Source organism: Eublepharis macularius, chromosome 7, assembly GCF_028583425.1.
Source record: "Eublepharis macularius isolate TG4126 chromosome 7, MPM_Emac_v1.0, whole genome shotgun sequence".
NCBI lineage: Eukaryota > Metazoa > Chordata > Lepidosauria > Squamata > Eublepharidae > Eublepharis > Eublepharis macularius.
In genome coordinates, this window is record NC_072796.1 from 48898929 (window position 1) to 48925751 (window position 26823).

A 26823-nucleotide genomic window follows, 5' to 3' on the forward strand; every position below is an offset into this window, starting at 1 on the left:
ACATTTTTACTGAAAATATGAAAGACATGGAAAGAAGGAAGGAGGAAAAAAGAGGGAAAGACATGGAAAGAGAGAAGGAAAGAAGGGAGGAAGGGAAATAAACTCAACTAAAATAAAATGTATGGCCATGGCGATACTCAGACCACTGGGAGCCGCACAATATGTCTAGAAGATCCACATGTGGCTCCCGAGCCGCAGTTTGGCCACCCCTGCTCTATAGCTTTGAGGTATAGCATCCATATTCAGTGGCCTAGAGCTCTGGAGGCAATGATCTCACTAAAAGAGTGCTATCAGATCCCCAGCTGTGATGGCCAGGCACACAGCAATACAGTTACTGACAAACCAGAAATTTCAGGGCATTTTCAGTTGCTATTTTCAATCACTGTTAATGTGTTTAAGGAACTGCACTCACCTGATAGAAAAAGAAGACCCCCGCCCACCAAACAAACTTGGCAAAGATGGGACTTCCAATTCACTTCATACCTTTTCCACCCCTCACATTTAGAAACAAGAAACTGTGAGTACAGTCATCAATCGGCCAAATATATAATCTCCTAAAAACAAGACTCCTCAAGATAGCAGAGTGACTAGAACCAACATCTTTTTTTTTTTTTGCTGGGCCCAAAAGAGATGGTAAACATTAACAATCAATCATAATAAAGAACAGCCATTTTGCTCCTGATGGTCCCCATTTTCATTATCAAGATAAATAAGGGTTCACCATCACAAACTGAGTAATAACACAGGGGTGGATACTTGACAGGGACTTTAAATCAGGCAGCTGTTTATGAAAGAGGCTATCACACTATTTTATACAGAACCTAAGGAAATGATCTAGCAGAGTACATTAAAACATTATTACTAAACATGGTTTAGGGGAAAAAACCCAACAACCTCCACCATAACTAGCAGACTACATATTGTGATAATCCTTCCCTATACATCCACAAAGGCTCTTGCTTTTTCCATGTTTAACACCAGCCTTAACTTGGATTTTTCATCAGCTATTTTTTTTAAAAAAATAATAATAAAACCATACACAGCAGGGTATGGGGCATACGAAATCCATAAACACTGAATGGGGAGTTTACAATTCTTACTCAAAGGAAAACGCCAGTAGTTTAAATTTTCTCCAACCCTAAAGCGAAGGTCCCGTTGTTCTCAAGGCTAGGAATTGGGAGCAAGTCCAGAAGGACAGTGAGAGACACTGAACCTATCATTAACTTCCCATCAACGTCCCATTCCTTGCCATACATAGTGCGGCAGATTTGTTGGAGAAAGGACTATTCCGCTCTGGACCAGTCGAGGTTACAAAATGAAGATCCCATAGAAGGCAGTGGTTAGAGACAGCAAGCACTAACCTGTCTTATGCTATTCACTTTTCCATGGGTTTACTCAGCATAAGACCAAGATACTCAATCCTACAGTACCTTCCTCTCAACACCAAGTTGTTGGAAGTTGGTTACTCAATAAAACTTCTGCCCAGATTACTTTGTCAACTCTTTACTAGTGTTTTCCAATTGCGACTTGAAGTATGCAATCTGAGAATCTTCGGCAAAACTATTATTGTGTGGAGGGGGAAGCAAAGAGAATTAAAATTCCACAGATTGTTTGATATGAATCATAATTACCTACTGGAGAAGAGACTCGGGAAGTGTGAGAAAAAAGGCTAACTGTGTTTGTCTTTTAAAAAATAACAAACTTTTAGAAATTCTATTTGTTTTTAAAAAATATGTATTTAGAAAAATCTGAAATATAACATCTCCACTTATCAGTCTAAAAATATCCAAAGCTAATTCAGATATTACTTTTAACGGGTACAAGTGGGAGAGCTGCAAGGACTTATGGACCTGCTGAGCTGATAGTATAGTATGCAGCTTTCAGCTTCTCTCTGGCATACTTGCATGATGAAAACTAGACAAGGGATGAAGGAACTGGATAAACTGAGAAGCCATCTTTTCAGGTCTCAGTGAATCACTCAGCAACTCAAGAACCAATCAGGGCTGAGCTGTTAACTGGTGTTTCAGCTGTGTGTAAAATTAGGGAGGTAACACAGAGCTCTCTGAGAACAGTCTCTCCAAGGTTGGATCTCAGGAACTTAAGAGACTACTTCAACCATTTCTGAGCTAGGTCCACAAACCTTTTAATACTTACAGTTCTGAACCTAAGTTCAGCCATTTTCTCTCAGAGTCTTAGTCTCAGGCTCAAAACTTCCTGATATTGCCATGTCCTGTTTCCCTTCTCTGCCACCCATATCCTCTCCCTCTTTTCCTGCTTCCTTCTCTCCTTCCCACTCATCTTTGTTTGCCCACATCTTCACTTTTCACCTTTCACCCCCACCCCACACACAGTCTCTCCACTATGGCCCAGTTGCATGGTGGGGAACCTGTAAGGACTTGCAGGAGAGTACTTCACTTTCCCCGCTATCTCATTCCCTTCACCATTTCTTCTTTCTCTCGTCCTGACAGCCTCCATATGCTCACCTTTCCCTATGTCCTTTACTCTGAGAGGTAGATTAGGCTGAGTGCTGTTGCCAAGTAGGCCCCCTCTCCTGCTTTAAGGCCTGACATGGACTGTGTTAAAGTTTCCTGCGTTGCTGTTTTACCGCTGCACCAAAGACTGCTTTGCACCTGTGTGCTCTAATACACGTGTCAGTTTCCTGCCTGCGTGTCAATTACCTTGCTGCTGCAATAGAAGGTGTAGTTCCCTGACTCCATGTTTGGATAACTACACAAAGGACTCTTTTCCTGGGCAACCCTGCCCTGACCTGTATCTGGACTTCCCAGTGTGTGTTTGGACTTTATTACAAGTGTGCCCCGTGCCTGCAGTGCCATCTGCCACGGACCGTGCCTGTTCCCTGCCTTGGACTGTGTTTTAAAGTGCTGTTCCCCCTGCCTCCATGGAAGCCTGCCTCATATGGGCCCAAGCCGCTGCTAGCAGCCGGGTGCCTGCCGGGGAAACCTCCAGCGAGCCTGGCTAGGCGCTCCCTGGTCAGTTCCCGCCTGGAGCCTCCCGCGAGCCGGGCGCCGAGCTTGCCCTCGCTACCGGGCAGCCTGCTATCCAGCCCCAGTTGTGCCCAGCCGGCATCCATGTTCTAAGGCAGCCAGAAGACCCAGGGAAGAAGACTGCTTTGGGAAGCCATTTCGGCGAAGCGGGCACACCACGTCCGCAGCGAGAGCACCTCGCCCCGCTCTGCATATCTTAGGAGCCGCCCCGGAGAAGGAACTAAGTGCCGACCATCCCAAGCACTTAGAGAATGCATCTCAAAGAAACCTCCGCATTCCAGAGCTGATGACATCAGGACAAGCCCTGTCCGCTGGAACATCCTTTCAGCCCACTCGGATTTCCCCCTCCCTCTTTTGTCCCCTCTTCCTGAGGTGTCACTTATCACAATGAGATTACCAAAGTGGCCCATCCAAGCCATTCAGTAACCCATTAGAACCTTTGTTTTAAACTGTGAGAACCACCAAGTACAGCACCAGCCCCAGGGTACGTCTTGGGGTATTTAAGCCGGTCTCCCAGACCGCATGGTGCGCGTGCCATCCTATCCAGAATCCCTTGCTGTCCATCTGTGGTCCCAGTGCTGGCATTGGGCCACCTCGCTGTTGTGTCTCTGCTTCGCTTCAGGATTGTGAGTATTTCCCTTACCATCGTTGGGAACCAGCTAATGCGAAAGTCTCTGCATTTCCTACTCTGTATTTCTTAGATCTTGTATGTTCTCTTGTATGCTTGTGCAAGTTTAGGCTTACGCCACATTGTTAGTAAATACACGTGATTGAAACTATTTGTAGTCTGCCTCTTTTTCACTAGAGTGTCTGAAATCGGGACCTCCGTAAACATAGGTTAAGATCCGCACTAATTTTAAGTTACAAACTGCTAAAGCTAATTTCCCCCATTAATAAGAGCAGTTCTGGTAACAGTGTGTGTGACTGGATCAAAGTCACCCAGTGAGCTTTCACAGCAGAGTGGTGATTTGAACCTGGGTCTTCCAGATCCTACTATGAAACTCTAACTACTACACTAGCTTTTGGAGTGGGGGCTGCTGTTGAACAGTAGCAAGCAGCCAGGACTGGATGAGCCACGCAAGTCATATGGTATCAATTTGTCCAGTGGTTATTGACCTCAATGATTCCTCCCTCAGAGGCCAAAAGAGCCCTGGAAATAGCCCTGCCCCCTCCTCCTGCCTTGTACTGACCAAGCCTGGAATACTGGCTAAGCTGTTATTGTTGCCTAGCAACATCCACTGAGAGCCTCTGGTTAAAGCTACAGACGCTTCTTTTATCATTTTGGACTTTGTAACGCCCCCCCTGTATTTTTTGTAGATTTCAGGTTTTTCTGCAAAGCTGAAGCATGTTTCAGGTGTGTAGGAAGATCTGTCTTGATAATGTCATAGCTTCAGTCTCCAGATTTAAGTATCCAAGATCAAGGCCACTTGGTTATTAGTATATAAGATTATACAGGTAAGCATTACTTCCTCCACAGCACATCTGTTATAAAATGCAGTATGTGGATCACTCATTGGCACACAGATTGCCCACAGTTAGATCCAAAGTCCTAAAGGCTGACTGCAGGTGCATCAGCTGTTTACACACTGCACTTTTTAGCAACAATGGACCTAGCGCTTAAAATATAGAAAATGAGATGCTGGTCCTCAAACCTTGTCTCAGAACACCATCTTCTGACCCAGAGACCCATTCCTCACCTGCTGGTCAGCAAAGAGATTCTACAGTCTGAAAACGCACTCTGTTCTTGCTCAGGAGCCCTTTCAACTACTATTCTGGCTTTATATGTTCCAGGCCTGAGACTTGGCCTTGAAAACAGATACTGGAGCTGCACACCAGCACAATTAAGACCTAAACAGAACAGAAGCACAAATGATCCTTTCACTGCAATACCAGCAAGAAAGTAATGTCCGAATCAACCTAATATTTAGTGGGAAAATCTGGAACACACATCTATAAGCTCAAGTATATTGTTCTTTCAGATATCTGGAGTTCTTCATTACAAATTTTGCACTTATTTGTTTAATTGGAAGAGGCCAGGAATGCTATTAAGATCTATACTCATAACTATCTGGTATTTATTAAGGTCTCATTTTAATTGTATTTTATTTTTATTATTTTAATAACTGTATTTTATGCTTGTAAGATAGATTTCTATTTTTACTGTTTTTTAACTTTGTATTGTGACGGCCTTTGGCCATATACAATTAAACCCACTGCTGCTGCTGGATCAGCCGAGGTTGATCAAGCCAGACGTGATGGCTTCCTTGGGATTATTCAGATCTATATTTCTCACCTGCCTCTGTAATACTTTTGTTCAAAGGTTCTTTTAAATTATGGCATTGTTCTACAAGATGACAGATGAACAGGGTAATTCAGGGCAAGAGGTATTTATACAATAGCCAATGTGATGCAGCACTTAAGCATCTTGGACTAGGATATGGGAGAACCAGGTCTAAATTCCCACTGTGCCACAGAAGTTTACTGGGTGGCCTCAGGCCAGTCACACACTCAAAGCATAACCTTGTTGTGAGGATAGATGGAGGACAGGAGAACTATGTAAGCCATTTCAGGTCTCCACTGAAGAGAAAGCGAAATGCGGAAACTGAGTGGCTGGACACATTTAATGGAGGCCTGTCAGTATTGAGAGGTTGCTCCCCACCCCCTAGTACAGTGATGGCGAACCTTTTTGAGCCCAAGTGCCCAAACTGCAACACAAAACCAACTGATTTGTTTCAAAGTGCCAACACTGCAATTAAACCTGAATACTGAGGTTTTAGTTTAGAAACAACAACTCATATAGTTGTCCAAACTAATTAACATATTTTGTCTTAAAAGAGCTCTCCCCCCCCCCCCACCGTCACAAATGAAAGTAAAGGAGCAGAGCAGAATGAATGCAAGCAGCTTGCGTTCCTTTGGAGCTCAGCACCACTCGGCTTGCACTCATTCATTTTCTCTCTTCCCCACCCCCCCAGCCGCTCCAGTCACAAATGAAAGTAAAGGAGCAGAGCAGAAGGAATCCAAGCAGCTTACTGATCCTTTGAAGCCCAGCACCACTCGGCTTGCGGTCGGAGGAAAAGGAATCACATGGGTGGGGCCAAAACCCACGTGACCTCTCTTCAGCTCTACTGGAACGCTGTTCCTGTGCGTTCCGGCTCCAAATGAGCCCTGGGAAAAGGAATCATGTGGGCGGGGCCAAAACCCACGTCTCCAAATGAGCCCTGGCTCGCGTGCCTACAGGGAGGGCTCTGCATGGTGGCTGTGGGACGCGTGCCATAGGTTCGCCATCGCTGCCCTAGTAGATTTAAGATGTGTGTGGCTATATATGTGAGTCCGGGGGGCTGGCCATAAGCCTTGTCAAGCATATGACTGAAGCATGACCAAAGTCGTATGTGTTCCTGATCTTTGGCCCAGCTGCAGATACAGTGAGACAAAATGGTTGGGACTTACTATACCGCCATCCAAAGAGAAGTAGGACAAGAAAAAGGAGATGAAAAGCAGCTAAATAAAGTCTGCTGAAAAAGGTAGAAAGACCCACCAATGGAGGGTCACTCTGATCGGAGTTGTGCACAGCAAGAAATTCACACCAATATAATAATAATAATAATAACCCCACCATAACACCTACAGAATTGCAAAAAGTGTTACTTGGAACAGTGCATATATTATACCGATACCTGGCTGATACTTAGGTCTCTGGTGGAAAACTTGTATCAGCTCAGCAAGGCCAATCAATGATAACATATTATCTTTATTTATTATTGTGTTGCGTGCAATTCGAATAACAACAACATTTGATTTATATACCACTCTTCAGGACAACTTAATGCCCACTCAGAGCAGTTTACAAAGTACGTTATTTTTATCCTCGCAACAATCACCCTGTGAGGTGGGTGGGGCTGAGAGAGCTCCCAGAAGCTGTGACTGACCCAAGGTCACCCAGCTGGCTTCAAATGGAGGAGTGGGGAATTAAACCTGGTTCTCCAGAATAGAGTCCCGCGCTCTTAACCACTACACCAAACTGGCTCTCCCACTACACCAAACTGGCAGACAGATAGCTCAACAAACCAGATCCACTGGGGGGAAATGCAAGTTGTAATACTTTGAAAAAAGTAGTTGCATTAGCTGATTCTTAAGTTGCTTACATTTGGAGGAACAGCGGATCACTACCTCTTACCACTTCAAGCAAAAAAAAGGTAACTAAATTGTAAAGAGAGAAGAGAGCAATTATCTATGGTGACTCACCAAACAGTGACTGAAAATTATATCACCTTTGGTGCACTTAATTAGAAAAGTGCTTAATACTCACTAAAGTCAACATGGTAACCTTAAAAATCGCAGCCGAGGGCTTCTGAGCCATAGGTCAACATTTAGTCTGAGAATACACATGGGACTCTTGTTCCCATTCACTTCAATGGAAGGAATAGTCTTGAAACATATTCAACCCTTTGCACATAAGGAGCTGTCACTCCCCCCCCCCGCTGAAGTAAATGGAGAAACCTTATCTGTAAGGGAGCTTCAGGGGCCATCCGAAGAACCCCACCACCAAGAAGGAACCACGGGATTAGGGCTATAGTCTTTCTTTTGTTTCAACATAGATTTTTGATCCACCGTTGTTTGTGGTCTCTGAGGCAAGATGCTCTTTCTTATGGGAGGGACCGTTTTTATACTAGATGTGTCAGAATGATTCAATTTCCCACCACCACCACACCCACCCACCCACACTGCAGAGAGGAGCTATAGGTAGCAACTTTTCAGAAGTGATGCTCAAAATACTTTTTAGTTGGGATGCAACACTTACAAATATTTTTAATGCAATATGCAAATCTGACCCAGGCAAGTCTGATCTCATCAGATCTCAGAAGCTAAGCAGGGTCAGTCTTGGTTAGTAATTGGATGGGAGACCTTCAAAGAAGACCAGGGTGGCTATACAGAGGCAGACAATGGCAAATCATTGCCAGTCTCTTGCCCTGAAAGCCCCAGGATGGATCACCATAAGTCTGCTATGACTTGACAGCACTTTTATTTATTTAGACTTATATCCCGCCCTCCCCATGAATGGGCTCAGTTTTCATCACAACACAACTCCTGAGAATAGCCATTTTAAAATGTAACGCACATTATAGCAAATATAGGTTTTCCTTTCACATTTCAAACACAAAATCCAATTTAAGCATCACAACAAGTTCTTTGCACATTTTGCACATATGCAAAAATGCCTGAAGTAAAACACATACTTGATATTTTTGTGTATTTGTATCATAATTCTGTTCAATTTATTATCAATACTGAAGTCTTGGGATCCTAACTAAATGTTGCCCACAAGCATTTTGAACTATTCAGTTCATCCATTTTTCCTATATAAATTGGGAAGGTGGTTTTCTGCAAACAAGAAATCCGTTGTTAATGAAGTGTGCCCCTGAGACAACAGGTTGCAAATTCCCAGGGAAAATGCTCCTATCCCTTTCAAAAAACGTATTTTCATGAAATAAGCCGGTCACCAGCATTTCTAGTCAACCGTTCTGCAACTTCAGCATAATGTAATTAAACAGGTTTCCCACAGCAGGGTTAAAACAGGTCAGGCGGGGCCGCCTGCATCTCACCTTGTCACAGGAGGAGCACACAACAGACAATGACTCTTCGATGTTGCCTCCAAAAAATCACCAACACAGATTTAGCGAGAAGGAAGGATGTACAGGACACACACACAGGGCTCTGTCGACAGGAATAAGCCGCAGTAGAAGCTTTTTGCAAACTGCACCTCAGCTATGCAAGCAAGCAAGCAACGCATCCTCCTCCCCCCGCCCCCCATGAACAAACATTTTTAATAGGCAGGGGGCAAAAAGACTTTGCTCGTTTACGGTTTTTTTAAAAAAACAAGCCAGTTCAAGGGTGGGTTCAACTCCGATCTTACCCGTATCTAAACAAGGAACAGACCCAGCATCAAGAGAGAGAGAAACCAAATGCATCTCCGCCAGATCTCCAGCAATTGCTGGATCCATCCCCCGCTGAATTTATCACATCGGGCATCTGTTCGCTTTCACTGCATGCACCAGCGAGTCATCATCGGCAGCACCTACCGAGGAAAGAAGTGACAGCCCCTTTTTTTTCCTACCTGGCGATGATTAATTGGGGGCGAGGGGGGAATCAGGCGGCGTCAGGGGCTGCAGGGCTGACTCCTCCACCGCCCCATCTGCTTCCCTCGTCTTCCCAAGGGTAAAAAGGGGGTGTGGGCACGGTAAGCAACGCTGGTAAAGGAGAGGCTGTCGACGCCCGGCAATCCGGAGCTTGCTGCTCTCCAGAAATGAGTGAGCAAAAGCCTTCCTCGCCTTGCCACGGGCGCGCATCCGCTGTTCCGACGGACGCCTCCCTGCGCTAAAGGCAAACCCCGCCGCCAGGGGGCGATGACCCGGCTCTGACACACACAGGCGCAATTCGAAAATATGCCGGAGGGGGAATTGCTCGGAAGGGCCGGCTGCAGAAAGAATGGGAGAGAGGGCTCGAGAGGGTCAGGCCGGGCGTTGAAAGCACGGGGGGTTAGAGGGGTGTGACTGTACTTAAGAGGGCGCTGTAAAGTACAGGTGCCTCCCATGAGGTGAGATCATTGAGACTTAGCACAGACTTGTGTCCCGTGAAGTCACTTTAATATTAACCGTTTATATTCACCGTCAGGAGGGGCTGAAGCATGTTTTGAGGATATTCATGTAAACTAGGTCGCAGTAGTGATTGTGTCTGGATTCATTCTCCATAGTTTTTTTTTTTCTCTTCAAGTGTGCTGTGTTGAGAGAAGTGTATGGGGTATTTTAATCTTTGGTGTAAAAAGGTATTATAATGAAGGCATTAAAATCATTTTTTTTTAAGTTGAAAACATTTCCTACCTATTTCAGGCATCAGGGAGTAAAAACAGCATTGTGTAGTAGGTTATGTGTTGGGCTAGGATCTGGGAGAGCCACGTTCGCATCCCCTTTCTGCCCGGGAAACTTGCTGGGTGACCTTGGGACAGTTACACACTCCCAGCCTAACCTGCCTCACAGGGCTGTTGTGAGGATATTCTAGAGAGTATCATGTAAGCTGCTTTGGGTCCCCATTGGGGAGAAAGGCTTGGTATAAATGAAGTAAATAAATGAAGATACCAGAAAAAATGAACCAACAAAGGCTTGAAAACAGTTTTCCTCCCTGAAATGCGCTGGGAAGGGATTATGACTCTGCCTTATATCAAGGCTGACCAGCTCAGCATATTCTCTCTCTCTAACCGCACAGCTCCTAGCCTTTAGGCTGTGTGAGCCATCCACACTGAACTGCAAAGCAGATTTTATTTTATTTTGAGTATTTTCTATAATTTAATTATTATTTAGATTCTCCTTAGCTCAGCATTTTCTACACCAGTGATCCCCCAATGGGCACTATGGCACCCACTCGCTGACACGTTTCCTGGTGCCCACCAAGTGTTTTTAGAAGGTGGGTCTCTTGCCCAGCAGGGCTTCTGACTGGCTACTGGAGATCTGATTGGCTGTACAGATTATAATAATGCTGTTTCGGCAGCAGCTACTATTACAGCATTGGTTTTATTCTCTCACTACTTTTCCTAGTGCATTTTTTTAATCACTCCTCTGCAAATTAAGCTACTTCTGTATGCATGGCTTCACCTCCTATGGCAGCCATTTTTTTTGGTTGCACCTACCACCCTGTGTTAGAATTCCGAAGGTGCCAACCGTGGTTGCCAGGTCTCCTGTGGATATTTGTGGGTGTTGGGGTGGGTGCTATTGATTTACCACTCTGTGGAACCCCATGCCACCCAGAAGCAATGGCGTCACACTCGTGTAGATTCTTTTGGTAGCTACCCCAGAGTAAATCAAAGATTTGATAGCTGAGGCAGTAATAAGCTCCTGTCACCTACCAACCTTCCATAGCATGTATTCAAAGTATAAGTATTCTTGCAGGCCCAGCCAGTCAGTCCTCTTTTACTTGTTTCACTTCAAGTCCAGGGAGGAGTAATTCTAGAGAACACCCAAAGTTTGTAGACTGCTTTGGCTGGTCCAAGTTACTTGACTCCTGCTGTTACCAGCAATTCCTGTCTATCGGGCGCATGCACTGAAGGCCTCAATAAACTTCAGCTGAACTATTAAATCCTATGCTTTTTTGTCAAGAGTCTACTTCTTTTGATAAAACAGCGTAGGAGCCAGTTTGGTGCAGTGGTTAAGAGCGCAGGACTCTAATCTGGAGAACCAGGTTTGATTCCCCATTCCTCCACTTGAAGCCAGCTGGGTGACCTTGGGTCAGTCTCACAGCTTCGCAGAGCTCTCTCAGCCCCACCCACCTCACAGGGTGTTTGTTGTGGGGATAATAATGACATACTTCATAAACTGCTCTGAGTGGGTGTTAAGTTGTCCTGAAGGGCAGTACATAAATCGAATGTTATTATTATTCTACTGCTTGTTAAATACTATCAGACAGCCCCACCCATACACACTTATGTACCGAGAGATGGTTATCTTGGGGCAGTAACAAGTCACAAATCCCAGTTTTCATTACTAACTTTTAACAAAAATTGACAAGATGACCTGCTTCATTTTGTCTATAGGCTATCCCCCCTTTCCCGTTCGCCAGTAGCCAGCTAGTATACGAATGTGAAATGTGTTCAGCACCTTGCAATCAGACCTTGAATCTCTCGTTTAAATGATGTAAAATACTTCTTCCATCTGGGTGCGCCACAGAGTGTGAAGACCCTTCTCTAATTCTAGCCTAGCTTTTCTTGGGCACTTACATCTCAAACTCACCATTCTCTGGATCAGGTGTCATCAGCATATTTGCATACTTCCATATAATCAGAGCATAAACTTTTCTTCCTTTCACCGGTTAAAGGACAAACTTTCCAGTCAGTTCCAATTGCTAAATTTACAATGAACTGAACATACATAGATTTGGATCTTTTGTCTGTTAATTTTTCAGCAGGTCTGCAGCAGCAGTTGAGAGAGAAAGGCAAGTTCAATAAGTATGGCTGCACTTCCCGTTTCCTCCTGTGTCCAGCCATATAGATTAGACCAATCCAAGAGAGAGGCAACAGCAGTATAATAATCTCTTTCCAAATCCTCCCATAGTCTCACCAAGCAGCTAATCAACAGGAAGAAGTAGAATGGACTTCTACCTTATTTGTCTGTGTATGTTAAGACATTACTCAAGGGCTGCAATAAATTCATTGTTAAGAAAAATGGATAATTAGTCCAATCATGACTCAGCTCTGTTTCATCCTGGGAAAAATGGCTGTACAGACATAACAGCATGTCTGCAGATTAAATAGCATGATTATTTCCATTAAGCAAAGGTAGGAGTTTAGAATTCCTTGCAAGTACAGGGTAACAGGGAAAGTGATGAGTGTACATCTGAAAAATGATAGGCTTACCTATCCATGGGCAATCATAACTTATCTATAGGATTTCAGAAACCTTAGTGGTCACTGTCTTTTGCTTCCTGACTGCAGACGTCCAGCATGGGGAGAATGATGGAGGTTTCCCTTATTTGGTTTCATTATGTGATCAGAGGGTTATACCAATTCAAGTGTATAATACAGTTAGCCCGTTGACTTCAGAGGACTTGGGAAAGCTGTGACTGTGTTTAGGATGACACTGTAAGGTCCTGAATCAGTAGCTCTTTTTTTCACTGACACTTCAGCAATACACCCAATAGTTCTACACTTACCAGCTTGTGTAAGCAATTGACTACTGTTTTTCCATATCAGCTAAAGAATCTTACAATCAGCATTTATTAAGTATTTTATACAATTATTTAAGACAGACTCAGTGAATTATTCTGATTTGAGGGTAACAGAATATACAATATTCTAAATGGCTTTTACATTTCTGTGGTCATAGGCATTAATTTTAAAAACCCACTTAAGTGCATTTGAAGGGGGAGAAAGTAGAAGAGAAAAAAGTTGGAAGAAAGAAAGAGCAGATTTTCCAACAGTTGAAGGAGAATGTTCATAAGTGTGCAAATAAAAAAAATCCTAAAACCAGTGTAAAATTTAACAACTATAACTGAAAACAGGAAGATAAGTGTCCTTAAAAAAGCAACTTAAAATTGTCCTTAAAAGGGCTTCTTATAGTATCACATCAAAATTGCAAAAGAGACCCCAGTGGTCACTAGGAAATTTGCCGCAGTCTAGTTTCTCCAGCCCAATTAAATCTAAACTCTGGGGGACAATTTGACTGTCAGTAGAAGCAGCTCGAAGAAGCAGGCGATCAAACCGTAACTTGCAGTTGTACTGTGCATTCAAATTCGTGTTCTGGCTTGTATCCCATGTGTAGTGACAATGTTCTGGCTTGCCCAAAAACTCCCAGATGTCCAGAACGTTGCTAGGCAGGCCACCTAATTCAGCAACCTGATTGAGAAAGAAGTGGAAAGCGTTTATAATGATTTCTTTAAAGCACACTGTCAACAGTAATTATTAACAATAATAGATCAGTCCCAGGGTATGGACTAGAGACACATCATATAGCAACCTCACTGAAGCTAAGGACATCTGTACTTGGTTGGGAGACTGAAAGAGACTTCTTTGTATACTACCTTGAACCCTATGATGGAAGAAAGGGTAGATGTAAAAGTAAAAAAATACATAGAATTTTAGAAATATATTAACATGACTGTTTCATTGTCACTTCATTTATGGCTTACTGTATTTATATCCTATGGTAATGATTTAAAGTGTGTGTGTTACTTTAAATGCTTGGTGTAATACAGGTGAAGAGTGTGGGTGAAAGAGGGGTGAGTGAGATGATTAGTTGATGACAGAGTGATTGGAGTTGAGAAGTGTGACTGGAGTGAAATCTGATTGGACAGTGGCAGTGCTCTGGGGGCAGAGTGAACTGCAGTTTTTAGTTACTGAGTGGAAAGATACGTTCTGCATTCTGGTTTAGACTGCCATGTTGTGTGCAGCCTGAGAGTGTCTATATATTTCTGAGACAAATACAACCTGTGTGGAAGCCTGAACTCTGTGTGTCTGAGAGTAAACAACCATTTTCTGTCTGAAGCAGGCAAACTGTTTGTGCACCTAAGAGAGAAAGTTATATATATCTGTGCAACTGAGCCCATGTAAGGAAACTTAAAGAATCAAAAACAATCTTTGAAACCATCAAGCTTAAGTAATAGTGTGAAACTGATACACTTCTTGTAAAACTTTTTTTTGTTTTTTGTTCATACTAGAGTATATGTTATTCCTATATATATATATATCCCATTTGTATCCTCGGGGCCAGATAGTCCCATGAAGGAGCCTGACACTTGGGCACATTATTAAAGGGACAAAATCAAAAAGAGTCCAGTAGCACCTTTAAGACTAATCAATTTTACTGCAGCATAAGCTTTCGAGAATCAAGTTCTCTTCATCAGATGCATGGTACAGAGACTGGTCAAATATAGAAGAGGAGGAAGGAGAAGGGGAGGAGACCAGTCTCTGTATCATGCATCTGACGAAGAGAACTTGATTCTCGAAAGCTTATGCTGCAGTAAAATTGGTTAGTCTTAAAGGTGCTACTGGACTCTTTTTGATTTTGCTACTACAGACTAACACGGCTAACTCCTCTGGATTATTAAAGGGGAAATTTAAATTAATAATTCTTGGTGGCAGCAATTTACCCAGAGAGTGTAAGAAGAGGGTTTAAGGCAAATTCTAATTACATGACAGAAAGGAGGACATAACACCCATCTTCTACCAAGGAGGAAGACAGCAAGGATTTTACAAAAATATTTATTTTATTATATTTCTATTCTGCCCTCCCCGCGAGTACTCCCCATTGCAGGACACCGCACACCAAAAGGTGACAGGATGACAATTTCTTCCCTAGCGCTACCCCAACCATGGAGAAAGGAGATGAGCCACTGCAAGGTAGTCCCTCATATCCCCACACTGGCGAGGTGGTGGGTCAACAGATTATAGTCAACTGTACTGAATGCTGCCGAAAGATCCAGCCAGTCAGCACTGGCTTTTACCAGTCGTGACAGGCACAGGTCCAAAGAAGACATGGAGAGCCTCACAGCTCGCAGGGTCCTGACTCCTGTCAACCTTCTCCCCGGAGAGCAAACTGAAAACACTCCAATGTCAGCTCCGAAGATGGCCAAGGGGTCTCTAGTTCATGTACTGTATCAACAGTGGCTAGCAAGTTGCGGCGGACAGATAGGATTTTATCAGCAAAAAAGCTCACAAAAGCCTCACAGCTAATACTCGGATTCAACATTTGGTGGTCTCCCTGTGACAGCAATCAAACCACATTAAACAATTTTGCTGGGCGTGAGCTTGCTGACGCGATGGAGGCTGCATAATATTTCTTCTTCACAGGCGTCACCACCACCCTATAGGTTTTCAAAAACATCCTATAGGATGTTCTTGCCTCTTTGTCTCGAGATCATCACCACACTCGCTCAAGCCGTCTCAGTTCCCATTTCTTCCACCGTAGCTCCTCTGTATACCAAGGAGCCAGTCTGGTGCAGGAATGCAGAGGGCAATGGAGGGGGGAAGAGATGTCGTTGATGGCTTCAGAGAGAGGGACATGCCAGTCCTCCACCAGCATATCTAATAAACTGTCAGGGAGCATCGGATCCTGCAGACCATTCTGGAAACCAACTAGATCCACAAGTCTCTGCAGGCAAGCATAAATCAATCAGCTCGCGGCCCATGCAAAGGGGGGGGGCATCCAACTGAGCCTTCAAGATTGCATGGTCTGACCATGGCACCAATTTGGCTACTTCCAGATCCACATGAATCCCCGTCCTGAAGATCTGATCTAGCGTGTGGCCTGCTTGATGTGTAGGGGTCAATACAAATTGGGAGAGTCCCAGCACTGGCATGAAAGACACCAGGTCTGTGGCCTATGAGCAAGTAGCATCATCAGCATGGGCACTGAAGTCCCTCAGCACTAAGAGTCTGGGATACTCCAAGGCCCACCCCACCACCCCCTCCAACATGCACAGCAGAGTATCTGCTGGTGCGCTAGGTGGTCGGTACACCAAACAGCCAAACTCTCCTCAACACCCCACACCAGGCCAACCCAATCAATACCAGAGATCTCAGGGGTGGGGAGCAGCCCAAAGGAGAAAGACTCTCGGGTAAGAATTACCACCCCTCCTCTCCAGCCTCCTGTTTGGGAATAATGGAGGAGTGAGAAACCGGGGGGGGGGGGGAGCATAGTTCTCCCAAGGCAACTGTTTTGCCCTCCCTCACCCAGGTTCAAGGGGTTGCCATGAGGCCTCTATTCCAGGCACTGACCAGACCTGCTTATCTGCTGTAAGCTAGCAGTGTCACACACCCTTCAACCATACCGTAATGATTTTAAGAAATGTGTGCATGTGTCTTTAAATGCTTGGTGTGATATAGGTGAAGAGTGGGGGTGAAAGAGAGGGATGAGTGAGCAATATGATTGGTTGATGACTGAGAAGAGTGAATGCAGTTTTAGACTAAGAATGGATTAAGGACATTCAGTCAGGAGAAAGCAGGCTAGCTGTGTGCTGCCTGAGCTTGTTTAAGTATTTCTGAGATAAATTTCTATGTGGAAACCTGAACTGAGTATGTTTGTGAAAGGACATTCAGTCAGGAGAAAGCAGGCAAACTGTGTGTGAAGCCTTAGAAAAGATCTGTGTGACTGGGTTTAAGAAAGTAACTTTAAGAATTGAGAACTACTCTTTGAAACTATCAAGTTTTAGAAATAATATGAAACCGATACGCTTTTCAAAAAAAAAAGTTTACTTTGTTTTTCTTCTATCCCAGAGTATCTGTCATTGCAATATTCCATTCCTATCCTCAGGGCCACATAGAACCACAAAGGAGCCTGACGCTTGGGCACGTTACTAAAGGGAAAATTTAAATAAAATATCTTGGAATATAATATTCCTGGTGGCAGCAATCTACCCAGAGGGTGTAATGGAAAGATTAAAAGCAAAATCTACCCAAGAGAAAGAAGGGGGCATAACACATACCCTTATAAAATTTTCACCATGCAATAACCACCTTGAATGTAAAAACTGTGCAAGATAAAAAGTTGGGCCTTCCAAACTAGTTCTCTCTTTCTTCCAGCATGTCTACTGAATAAACTTTTTCGTTGCTATTCCATTGGACTCAGTGTGTGTTTTCCTGTCAGACTTCTCGTGCTGATAAGGACGACAACATTGTTTATGCTAGTAAGTTGCAGTGGAATTATCATGACCCTCAGCAGCTGCCCCTTCCTCAGTGGTTAGCTGCATGGCGAAGCATAGTTTTCTTTTCTTCTGATACTGCCCTCATCTCCTTCCTGCCAATTTCCAACCAGCAGAGAAGCTTCTGCTGTCCTGGGACAAGTGGTGCAAAACAGGATTGGAAAATGCATGCCATGAGGCATGAGTTGTTTTGTCCAAACTGACCCACCAGAAGTCTCCACTAAAGTACAGGGAGATAAGTGTTAAATACCTCTCCCTCCTTGTGTTGTACTGCTCATGTTCAGGGCTTGAGAAGCACGTCCTTGTTCTTCTAGCCAGGGACCTCTGCAATACTACTCCTCAACTTAAAAATATAATTTGCTGCAGTTCACCTCTTTGTCTCTCAGATTTGTATCTCCTCCAAAGATCACAGTAGTGGATGCCGGAGTATTGCTTATTTTCTTCAGCACCAGCTTCAACTGGTTTAAACGCTCTTTGGCATGAGTCTTCGTACTCTCCAGATGAGAGGTCATAAAGCAGAGATCAATGCCAGATATGGTTCCCTGTTAGAGGAACAAGATGCACAAGATAAAGCCAGGTTTCTTCCACAAAGCTTATTTTATTTATATCCCGCTTTTCTCCCTCATAGGAGACCAAAATGGCTTTTCATATTGTTCCCCCCCCCCCATTTAATCCTCACAACAGTCACCCTATGAGAGTAGGTTAAGCTGAGAGACTGTGACAGGCCCAAGGTCATATAGTAGGCTTCCATGGTTGAGCGAGGGATTCAAACCTGGTAATCCCAGGTCCTAGTCCAACTCTCTAACCAAAGCTGTATCAGAACAGTTTTTTATCTCTCTGATCCTAGTGAATTATCTCCTCTTCTTCAAGCTCTGCCTCCTTCTGAATTTTATGCTGTGTTCTTTAGACTGCAATCCCTTTGGGCACACACTATGTCAGTTCCAGATTCTTCTATACCATGCTTAGTCCATCGCAATTGATATTATAATAATAAAAAGACAGGTTTTGCAAACTGTAATTGGTTTAACTGGTAGATTAATTAACTAACACGTTTAGTGAACTCTTAGGAGCTAATTATTAAATATGTGATGTTAGAGGTTAAGTCTATTTTGGTTTGGGAGTTATTACCAAAATAGGGGCCGAAAAAGAAAACATTAGTGATGATTATTAGATAGTTGCAAGAACAGGAGAACAAGTATGATGTTTTAAGTTCCCTAGAAGGAGAGTAAGATAAAAATGTACTAAAATTTATCCAGACATGGAATTCAGCAGTCTTATACTATGGGAGGACAATTTTAGAATAATAAATTATTTGTGAATTAGATGTACAAAATTCAACAGTTTACTCACATATACTGCTAATAAATTTCTCATCATGGAGGTAGTTGGAAATGGTGTTATTTCATGCTTTAAAATGGTTACTCTTGACTTTTTTAACATTATGGCAGTGAAATAACCTTCAGTGTTACCTAGAGAGAGAGAGAGACAGAGAGAATGCAAAGGTCAGCAATAAAATCATTCAGAAATTACACAGAATAAGAAGACAACCTTATTTATTTCATTTTATGTATTATAAAACATTCTACACTCCCTTTACTGTCCACTCAAAGCAATCAGTGTTCAAGAAAATGACACAGCCACTTTGGTTCTCTCATAATCAATCCTGTAGAGACAGAAGGTTCTACTGACTTGTTAACAAAAAAATTTTTTTTATAGGTAACGTTTTTTAAAAAAAAAGTTCTGCACCAAGAAGGTGCAGAACTATCAAACAGAAAATTTTGGATTGCCAAAGGGTTTCAATGATATTTGTGAGAATTCGGGGTTAACCCAAGAGACAGTAACTTCCCAAGGTCACTCAGTGAATCTCCTAGAGTCTACTCCAATCTTTGCACCACACAAAGAAAAGACAGCTGTAATAATCAAAATACTACATTAACACAAGACATGGGAATGCCATCATGAAGCTTATAATAATTAGTATAACTTCCTTTACCTGGAATAATCGTATAACTAACAGCTCTCTTCTGTAGATAGTTGAAATACTGAGGAATAACTTCCTGTAAAAATACCACATCTGGGCTGTACCTAAACAAGGAGAAGGTTATAAATGCAACCCAAGTAACACTGAGGTAGTCCCAATGATTGGGACCAACTGAACTAACAGTGCAGAATTAAGGCCTTTTAAATCCACTGAAGTCAATGAGCTGTATGCCTGCTTAGGATTGCGGTTTTGAGTCTGGATGTTTTAATAAAATGAAAACACATTTTTCTGATTACTTTAAAAATAATCAGTGGGCTGATTCATGTACCCATAAATTATTGTAATGGCAGTTCTCTCCCACATTTGAATTCTTGCCAAACAAAAATCCTTCTCTCTCACACTCTTTTGCCAAAATTTTACCAGCAATGAAAAAAAGACCTTGGTAGCTTGCTGCAGCAGGCTACAAGCAGTTAAGGGCAAAAAGGCTGGTGATCTCTTCTTTTTCTACAGGTATTTAACTTGAGCAGGGCCAGAAGAGCAAGCCAAAGGCTCTTGGGCCCTTAACCTGGGGCTCACAGCCTGGCACCTGTGAAAATCAACTGGCCAGACCTGGACCACTTTTCTTGGGTGGGGGGAGAGGATAATTTGAAAACTTTTTCTTTTTATAAGATTGTTTGGTGCCATCTGAAGAGAAAAGCAGCCCCAAACAGTTCAAACACAATGGCCCAACATTGTTATCCTTTAAAACTAAATGTAGCTACCAACAAAAATGTTGCAGGGAGATGGGAAGAACAACACTTACAATTTTTAAATTGAAAATCATGACAGAATTCAACATACATGATACTTCATAAGGAAATGCCATTGAAATATACTGATTTCAACAACTATGCCAATTAAGAGATCTTATGTTAACAGCTACATATTCAAATATTACTGGGGTTAAAATTATTTCTAGATGAGCATAATTATTCTTGGGAGGCCCTCATTTAACAAATATCTAGCACAAGATTTGATATTACATGAGCTAGGCTTGCTCTTAAAGGACAGCATGCAGCCCATTATGAAGTACATTTATTAATAAGCACTGCAATTATTTTAACAGAATTTTCTACCGTAAAAGTGTTCATAGGACTGCTGCAGGAGGTACTTACAGAGCTATATAGGAGCAGACTCCTCGAGCCCTTTCTTGCAGGTTACTCAAATCCAGGCCATCTATGTTCCAAGTAATTAAAGAAAATGTGCTATCATTCTCTTGTAAGCCAGGCCCTGCCTTTTTCACAGCCACAGCTGCACTGCCAACAGTCAGACCATCAGTTAGGTCAACACTAGAAAACATACACAAGAAAAGACTTTGAGAGACAAAATTTACTAGGCAAAGTAGCACATGTTCATTTTCTACAGAAAAATATTTTGGACAAGCCCCGCGCAAAACAAATCAGCTTGATATCAGGAGGGGCACTTAATGAGGTGAAAAGGAATGAGTCACAGCAGTTGCCCTGAGGTTTTGGCTTGCTTGCTTCTTTGGATAACATCAGGTACAAAACAGGAAGTACCAATGATAAGAGAACTGTCTATGCATTAGCTTATGAGGGTAAGCCACAAGTCACTGCAGAGACAAGATAAAGGACAGCAGACAGCTCTGATCAAAATCCACCAATGAGAATGAACCAAGAAAAGGGCCGTATTTCTTCAAATGGAATAGAAAATTTAGGGCACTTCCTGCAATTGTGAAAATAGCAATTGAAAGGTTGGGGTGGCTCCTATAACTCCTTTCTTTCAAGTCCACCAAAAGGCACATGAGAAATCCAAGAGCAAATTGGGGTGAAGTCTATGAGGCAAAGGCAGGGAGGGCTATTTAAAAAGTCAAAGTGGGACATGTCCTGGTGGCTTTTACCATGCCTCTCCCCATACAGCAAACAAATGGAGAATATGACAAATCCAAGAAAGGAACCAACCTAATATTACTTCATTCCAATCAAAAAACACTTGCATTTCGCACACCCACACCGGTAGCACGTAATACATTTGTATACACGTTAGGATTATTTTCCATGTTCCTTTCCAGAATTACAGTCTAGAGATGTCACACCGACTACTCACAACGTTTCAGTTACCGGAAGAGCCTGGGGGATCGTGTCTACAGGCAACTCCTCAAGGGGTGGTTCAAAAAAAGAGTTCAGCGCCCTCTGAAAAGCAAAGGCAAAAAGATGGGATCTTGTCTCGAAGCCATCGTTCCAAACCATCACGTCGGAACCTACCTACCTGCATATCCCAGTCATTCTCGGCCAGGTAGCACTGGGCCACAGCCGCGTCACTGCTGGTGATGGAGGCAAACTCTCCACAAAGGAGCTGCCGGCGCTTCTCCAGCTCTTCCTGCTGGTCCTCCTCCGCCACCCCCTGAGGGGGCAATTGCTGCTTCTGCTCCGTGCCGGAAGCCACGCCGCCCACCTCCATCTCTCCAGCTCAGCAGGCGGACCGCGGAGCGCCTCCCAGCTCAGCTCCCGCCGCTGAAGGAACAGGAAGGCGGCCAAGCCAGAAGAGCAAACACAGCGCCTCGAGCTTGCCAGGTCATCACACGGCGCGCAGAACCTCGCGCCGGCAAGTGGCGTCATCACTCTGCGCCGCAGACGCGATTCGCTCTGGTTGTGCTTCGTTGTGGGAACCGCTGCCAAGCCAAGAGGGGTCGGCGCTGGGCGGCTGCCTGGTGCTCTGAGCGAAGCTCTCAGCTATGAGTCAGTCGATACTACAGTCCGCCCGCCAGATGATGAAAGCCATGGTGGACTCGCCGGGGTTCGATCGGGTATTAAACAAGGTAATAGACATGAGAGCTGCGTGACCTTCCTAGGCGACCTTGACCTACGGTTGTCAGTTCCAGGTTGGGAAATTTCTGGAGATTTGGGAGCGCAGCTTGGGAAGGGCAGAGACAGCATCACCAGAGTATAATGCAGTAACTGCAATTCTACAAAGCAGCCGTTTTCTGCCGCTGAACCGGTCTCTGTGACCTGGAGATCAGTTGCAAATTCCGAGGGCTCGCCAGCCACCGTCTAGAGGTTGGCAACTGTATCGTGCTGGAAGCCAGTCGGGATCATGGGCATACGGTAAGGTGATCTAGGTTTGCAGGACACTCTCGTTGAAGGTAATGCCTTGTAGGAGACATTTGCGCATCTCTGCCGGTGTCTGGGCAGCTAATGCCCTGCCCAGAGGGCCGCCTCTCACTGCATGAACTGTCACACCATTTGACACAGCCTGGCAAAAGCTCGTGCTCCATTCAGTGTTATTACCCCACCATCAGGGTCAGCCCTTCTGTACCACACCCTACACCTTTATTAATTGTGGCACCTCCTTCCTGGAATAGCCTGGCACAGGAAGTTCACAGCCACCATCCTGCACTGAATTCCAGAAGCTTCGCTTTTGGAGGCCTTTTGTCAGCCACTAGGGTTGTGGGTTCTGTTATTTATTGGCAAGTGGAATTTGGTGGGGCAATTACTACCTGCTGATTGCTGTTGAATTTTAAATTGGTTTTTGCTCCTGTAATGTGTTTATTTTAAAAAAATTCTGCCTTGCCTTAGCTTGTTGAACAGTGCAGTAACCATGTTACAAAGACATAAATTATAATAGTCCAATAAGAAAATTAAAGCAGATTAATATACACAAATCATAAATTTAGAAGCACTCGAGTTATAACACCTTGTTAACAAACTCACAGCCCGGTATGTTAAACAATTCATCTAATGCTCTCTGGGACAAGCCAGCCTTTTGTGCCTTCATAAGTGAAGCAAGGACAGATAACCTCTTCATCCACTCTGGCAGGCCATTTCAAAGAACTGGGCCCACCATAAAAGAGCCTGTGATTCCACTGTGGCCATATAGAGAGTCCTAAAGGTAGATGCTTTAAGGAGAAGGCTGCCTGCTGGACATAACTGGTGCAGGGGAGCATACTGGGAGATGTACTTTCTGAGGATCCTAGACCATGAAGAGTTATTGTGTTGTGCTTTCACTGTGAGTTCCTTTGAATATAGCAAGGAAGGAACATACATTTTAATATAAAAAAATCTGAATAAACACACTGACAACCAAGTATATTCTGTTGATTTATTCCTAAGTATTAAGATCACAGCTGGTCTCAATGAAAAGAGGCTCAGTTTCTGTGATGGGTTGTGTATCCACATCAAATCAATCAGTGCTATATCAAAAGGTTACAGGCCAGTTCTCACCTTTTGAGAATCTGTTCTGTCAGAGTCATTTATTCCTGTATTATATGCTTCTTCCAAAGAGCTCAGGGCTACGTGTACATATCTACTCCTCGTCTGCTTCCTAGTTTTATAATGCTAACAACCCTGTTAGTTAGATTATGCTGCAAGAGAGCAACTGGCCCAGTGTCACGTAGAAAGCGTTGGTACTGAATAGGGCTTTGAATCAGTGGGATGTAGTGGTTAGGAGCACAGGACAACCTGGGTTCCAGTTTCCACTCTCTCAGGAAGTTTACTGCGTGACCTTGGACCAATCACTATGTGTCAGCATAAACTCTAAAGAGTTTTTGTATAAATAAAATGAAGCAGGGATTACATATATCATCCTAAACTCTTTAGAAGAAGGATAGTAGGATTAAAATGCAAAACCAAATGAGTCCAACAGTTAGCATTTTCCATGTCTTTTTATGTGCACAGAGTATATTGTCTTAGAAAAGGATTCTTCCTACCCCTTTCCCTCCCGACATTCTTTATTTTGATAACTTGTCCTTTCTCCCTATTCTGTGTAGGACTTTCAGCTGTGTTGTAGAAATGAACCTTTTTACCAGTTTACTGTAGTTTGGTATTTTCTTTCTTTGCTGAAAAGGAATACAAATTTATGTTAATTGTTTGCATTTGAAATATGCATAGGAGCTCTACTTACCTATGTCATCATATCTTTCCAGTGTATCCCTGTGATCTCACATCTGCTGTAATCCATATTAAGAATAATTACCAAGCCTTTTGGGATTGTATGGGTTTTACTATTGTTATGTGTTGTCATGTTTGTTTCATTTAAAAAAATCTTGACTGCCTTGAAGACATGTGGCCAGGAAGCAAAGAGGCAAATAAATATTTTAAATTAATAAGCAAAGGTTGAAATTTCATTTTGATGGTATACAGAAAAGCAACTGAGGCTTGACAGAAAATAATCTCTTCTGTTCTCGCTTCCAGATTACTGTTCTTTCTGCCAGCCCTAGGAAAATTGTATGTGAAATGAAAGTTGAAGAAGAGCACACCAACCGAGGAGGAACTCTGCACGGAGGGTTGACAGCAACACTTGTGGATGTTGTGTCAACAGCTGCTTTGCTACACAGTGAAAACCCAATAGCTGGAGTCAGTGTGGATATGAACATTACGTATGTACCTAAGAGGCAAGATTGGTTTGAATGCTGGCTTTGTTAAATGAAATTGTAAAATCAGAGCTTTGTTAAATGAAACCTCAGATTCTACAATTTCATTTAAGGGGTGTGCCATCTGTGGGTAAAAAATAGTGGCAACTATTTTGTTTAAAAGCTCATTCCTGGTACTTAATGCTTCAAAACTTGGTGTAGTGGTTAAGAGCGCGGGAGCCAGTTTGGTGTAGTGGTTAAGAGCGCGGGACTCTAATCTGGAGATCCGGGTTTGATTCCCCACTCATCCATTTGAAGCCAGCTGGGTGACCTTGGGCTAGTCACGGCTCTCTGGAGCTCTCTCAGCCTCACCCACCTCACAGGGTGTTTTGTTGTGGGGATAATAATAACATACTTCATAAACCGCTCTGAGTGGGCATTAAGATGTTCTGAAGGGTGGTATATTAATCGAATGTTGTTATTGTGGGGGATGTACTTTTATGCTGGTTGTCTAAGGACCTGTGAGTAATGTGTTTGGCTTTACAGTGCAATCCAGTGCAGAATCCTTTCTGTTACTGAAATTATAGGTGTGGGAGTGCACTGCTAATTACTTTTGGTTACATTTTAGCTTGAAGCAGGTTTAATTTTTTTAAATTAAATAGAATTATTTCCCTTCTGTCTGCTTTATTTACCTTTTTAGCCTTTGAAGTTGCAAGTCCAGCCCTCTATCAGTGTGCCTCACTGGCTCTTGTTTGTGACTTTAACATACAAAATCTTCTTTTTATACCACCCCCTCCCCCCTCCCCTGGCACATTCAAGCTATATGTCAGCAGCCAAGATTGGAGATGAGATCCTGATCACTGCTGAGATTCTGAAGCAAGGAAGAAGCTTGGCGTTTGCCAGTGTGGATTTAACAAGCAAGGCAACTGGGAAATTGATAGCCCAAGGAAGGCATACAAAATTCCTGGGATCCAAATAGAAGGATGTGATCTCTTTAGATAACAGAATGGAGCTTTGAGAAGACGGTATGAAATAATGTAACTCATGCAAACAAAATAGAGAAGAAACCACTGGGTATGAAACAGTAATGTCTAGATCCTGTTTTTTTATTCCATTTTCTTATTTTGTATGTATTTCATTGTAAACTACTGCGGGGTCATGATGATATAGACGTAATAAATGAAGCTGTTCACACACACAAATATTTTTCTTACAGTCGACATGAATTTGAATCTTGAAGCACTTCAGGAAAGAAGAAAAATCAACAGAGGAAGGATGAAAGCATTCCCGTCTGGCCTGGAGACTCTCCTCAGCTGCTGAAATGGGTGGACTTTTTATGGGAGAGGGAGCTGCCAATGGCTGTAAACTATGCTCTTGTAATTGCTTCTGGGGACATTGTGTGCATATGCTTCTTCATACAGATTTTCTGTTCTGAAACCAGCGTTTAAGAGATGCCAGAAACACCCTCCTCTAACTTGAATTTTATCAGTAGTATTGAATGTTGTGGGGTTAATGGGTATTTACAAGGGTGTTAAACTCTGCCCAGGAATTGTGACGACAGGTGGTGGGTGTCTCAGTTAGATAAACCTTAGACCCTGAGTAGGGCTTCTTGGGCTGTCCGTTCCTGATACACAATGGGCAAGGACTTGCCTCTTCATAGGCTCATTCAAAGATGTAAGGGCTCACAGATCAAGCTTGGCTCCAGATTCTTCACAGAATGGTCCCACTACCTACCTGCAGGTTCCTTTCCCTGTCTGTGTTGCTTTCTGAAGGGCTTCCAACATCATTGTAGCTTCCTTATTGGTGCTCTGATGTCACTTTGAGCCTGTTCATATTATATCCAGTGTTGCCAGAAGACCTGCGGAAAGGGTGCATCACACATTGAATCTAAAGTATGAAGTTCAGTGTGGAAAGAAAAAAAACTAATTTTCAATAAAACTTGGTGTTATAGAAGCTTTTACTGTGCATAATTTACTTTTCAGATGTGCTTTATCCTTTTAATAAATATGAAACAATTTAAAAATCCATCTGTTTATTCATTTCCCTTGTAATTTTGTTTAAATTGGGTTTTTTTTAAAGGCCTAGCATATAGAAAATGATTGTGTTGTGGTTGCTTTGCAGCTCGCTCTCCCCAGAAGTCTATCCCTACTATTGTTTTATGAACTATAGCTGAAATGCATTTTGGACCTCTCTGCCTATTGAGATCTTTAGTCCCACCTTTCTCTAAATGTCATCAAAACAGGCATGGAGCATAGTCCTGTTAATTGTGGCACTTGATTGCAAGGGAGAGGCTGACTTGAACGTGCCATTGTAGA

At 43.1% G+C, this 26823-nt stretch overlaps 2 protein-coding genes across 4 annotated transcripts; one reads left to right on the top strand and one right to left on the bottom strand.

Annotated features, from left to right (window-relative positions):
- Window positions 1–12734: 12734 nt before the first annotated feature.
- Window positions 12735–21684, bottom strand: TDP2 (tyrosyl-DNA phosphodiesterase 2). Its single transcript, XM_054985172.1, has 7 exons — window positions 21430–21684; window positions 21268–21353; window positions 20319–20492; window positions 19177–19268; window positions 18534–18652; window positions 17555–17725; window positions 12735–13380 (listed from the first exon to the last, which is right to left on the bottom strand). Exons 1-7 carry the CDS (start codon window positions 21619–21621, stop codon window positions 13099–13101), a joined length of 1116 nt encoding a protein of 371 aa, XP_054841147.1. The 5' UTR covers window positions 21622–21684; the 3' UTR covers window positions 12735–13098.
- A 114-nt stretch (window positions 21685–21798) lies between these two features.
- ACOT13 (acyl-CoA thioesterase 13) lies at window positions 21799–26533 on the top strand. 3 transcript variants are annotated; one of them, XR_008597469.1, is made up of 4 exons: window positions 21799–21979; window positions 24351–24535; window positions 25328–25582; window positions 25725–26533. XR_008597469.1 is itself a non-coding variant. In XM_054986031.1 (4 exons), the coding sequence occupies exons 1-3, from the start codon at window positions 21896–21898 to the stop codon at window positions 25485–25487; spliced, it is 429 nt and encodes a 142-aa protein (XP_054842006.1). In that variant the 5' UTR covers window positions 21799–21895; the 3' UTR covers window positions 25488–25533; window positions 25725–26533. The 3 variants fall into 3 exon arrangements, 2 of the variants coding, with proteins under 2 accessions (XP_054842006.1, XP_054842005.1); XM_054986031.1 differs by having other exon boundaries at window positions 25328–25533; XM_054986030.1 differs by having other exon boundaries at window positions 25328–26533.
- Window positions 26534–26823: the final 290 nt, after the last annotated feature.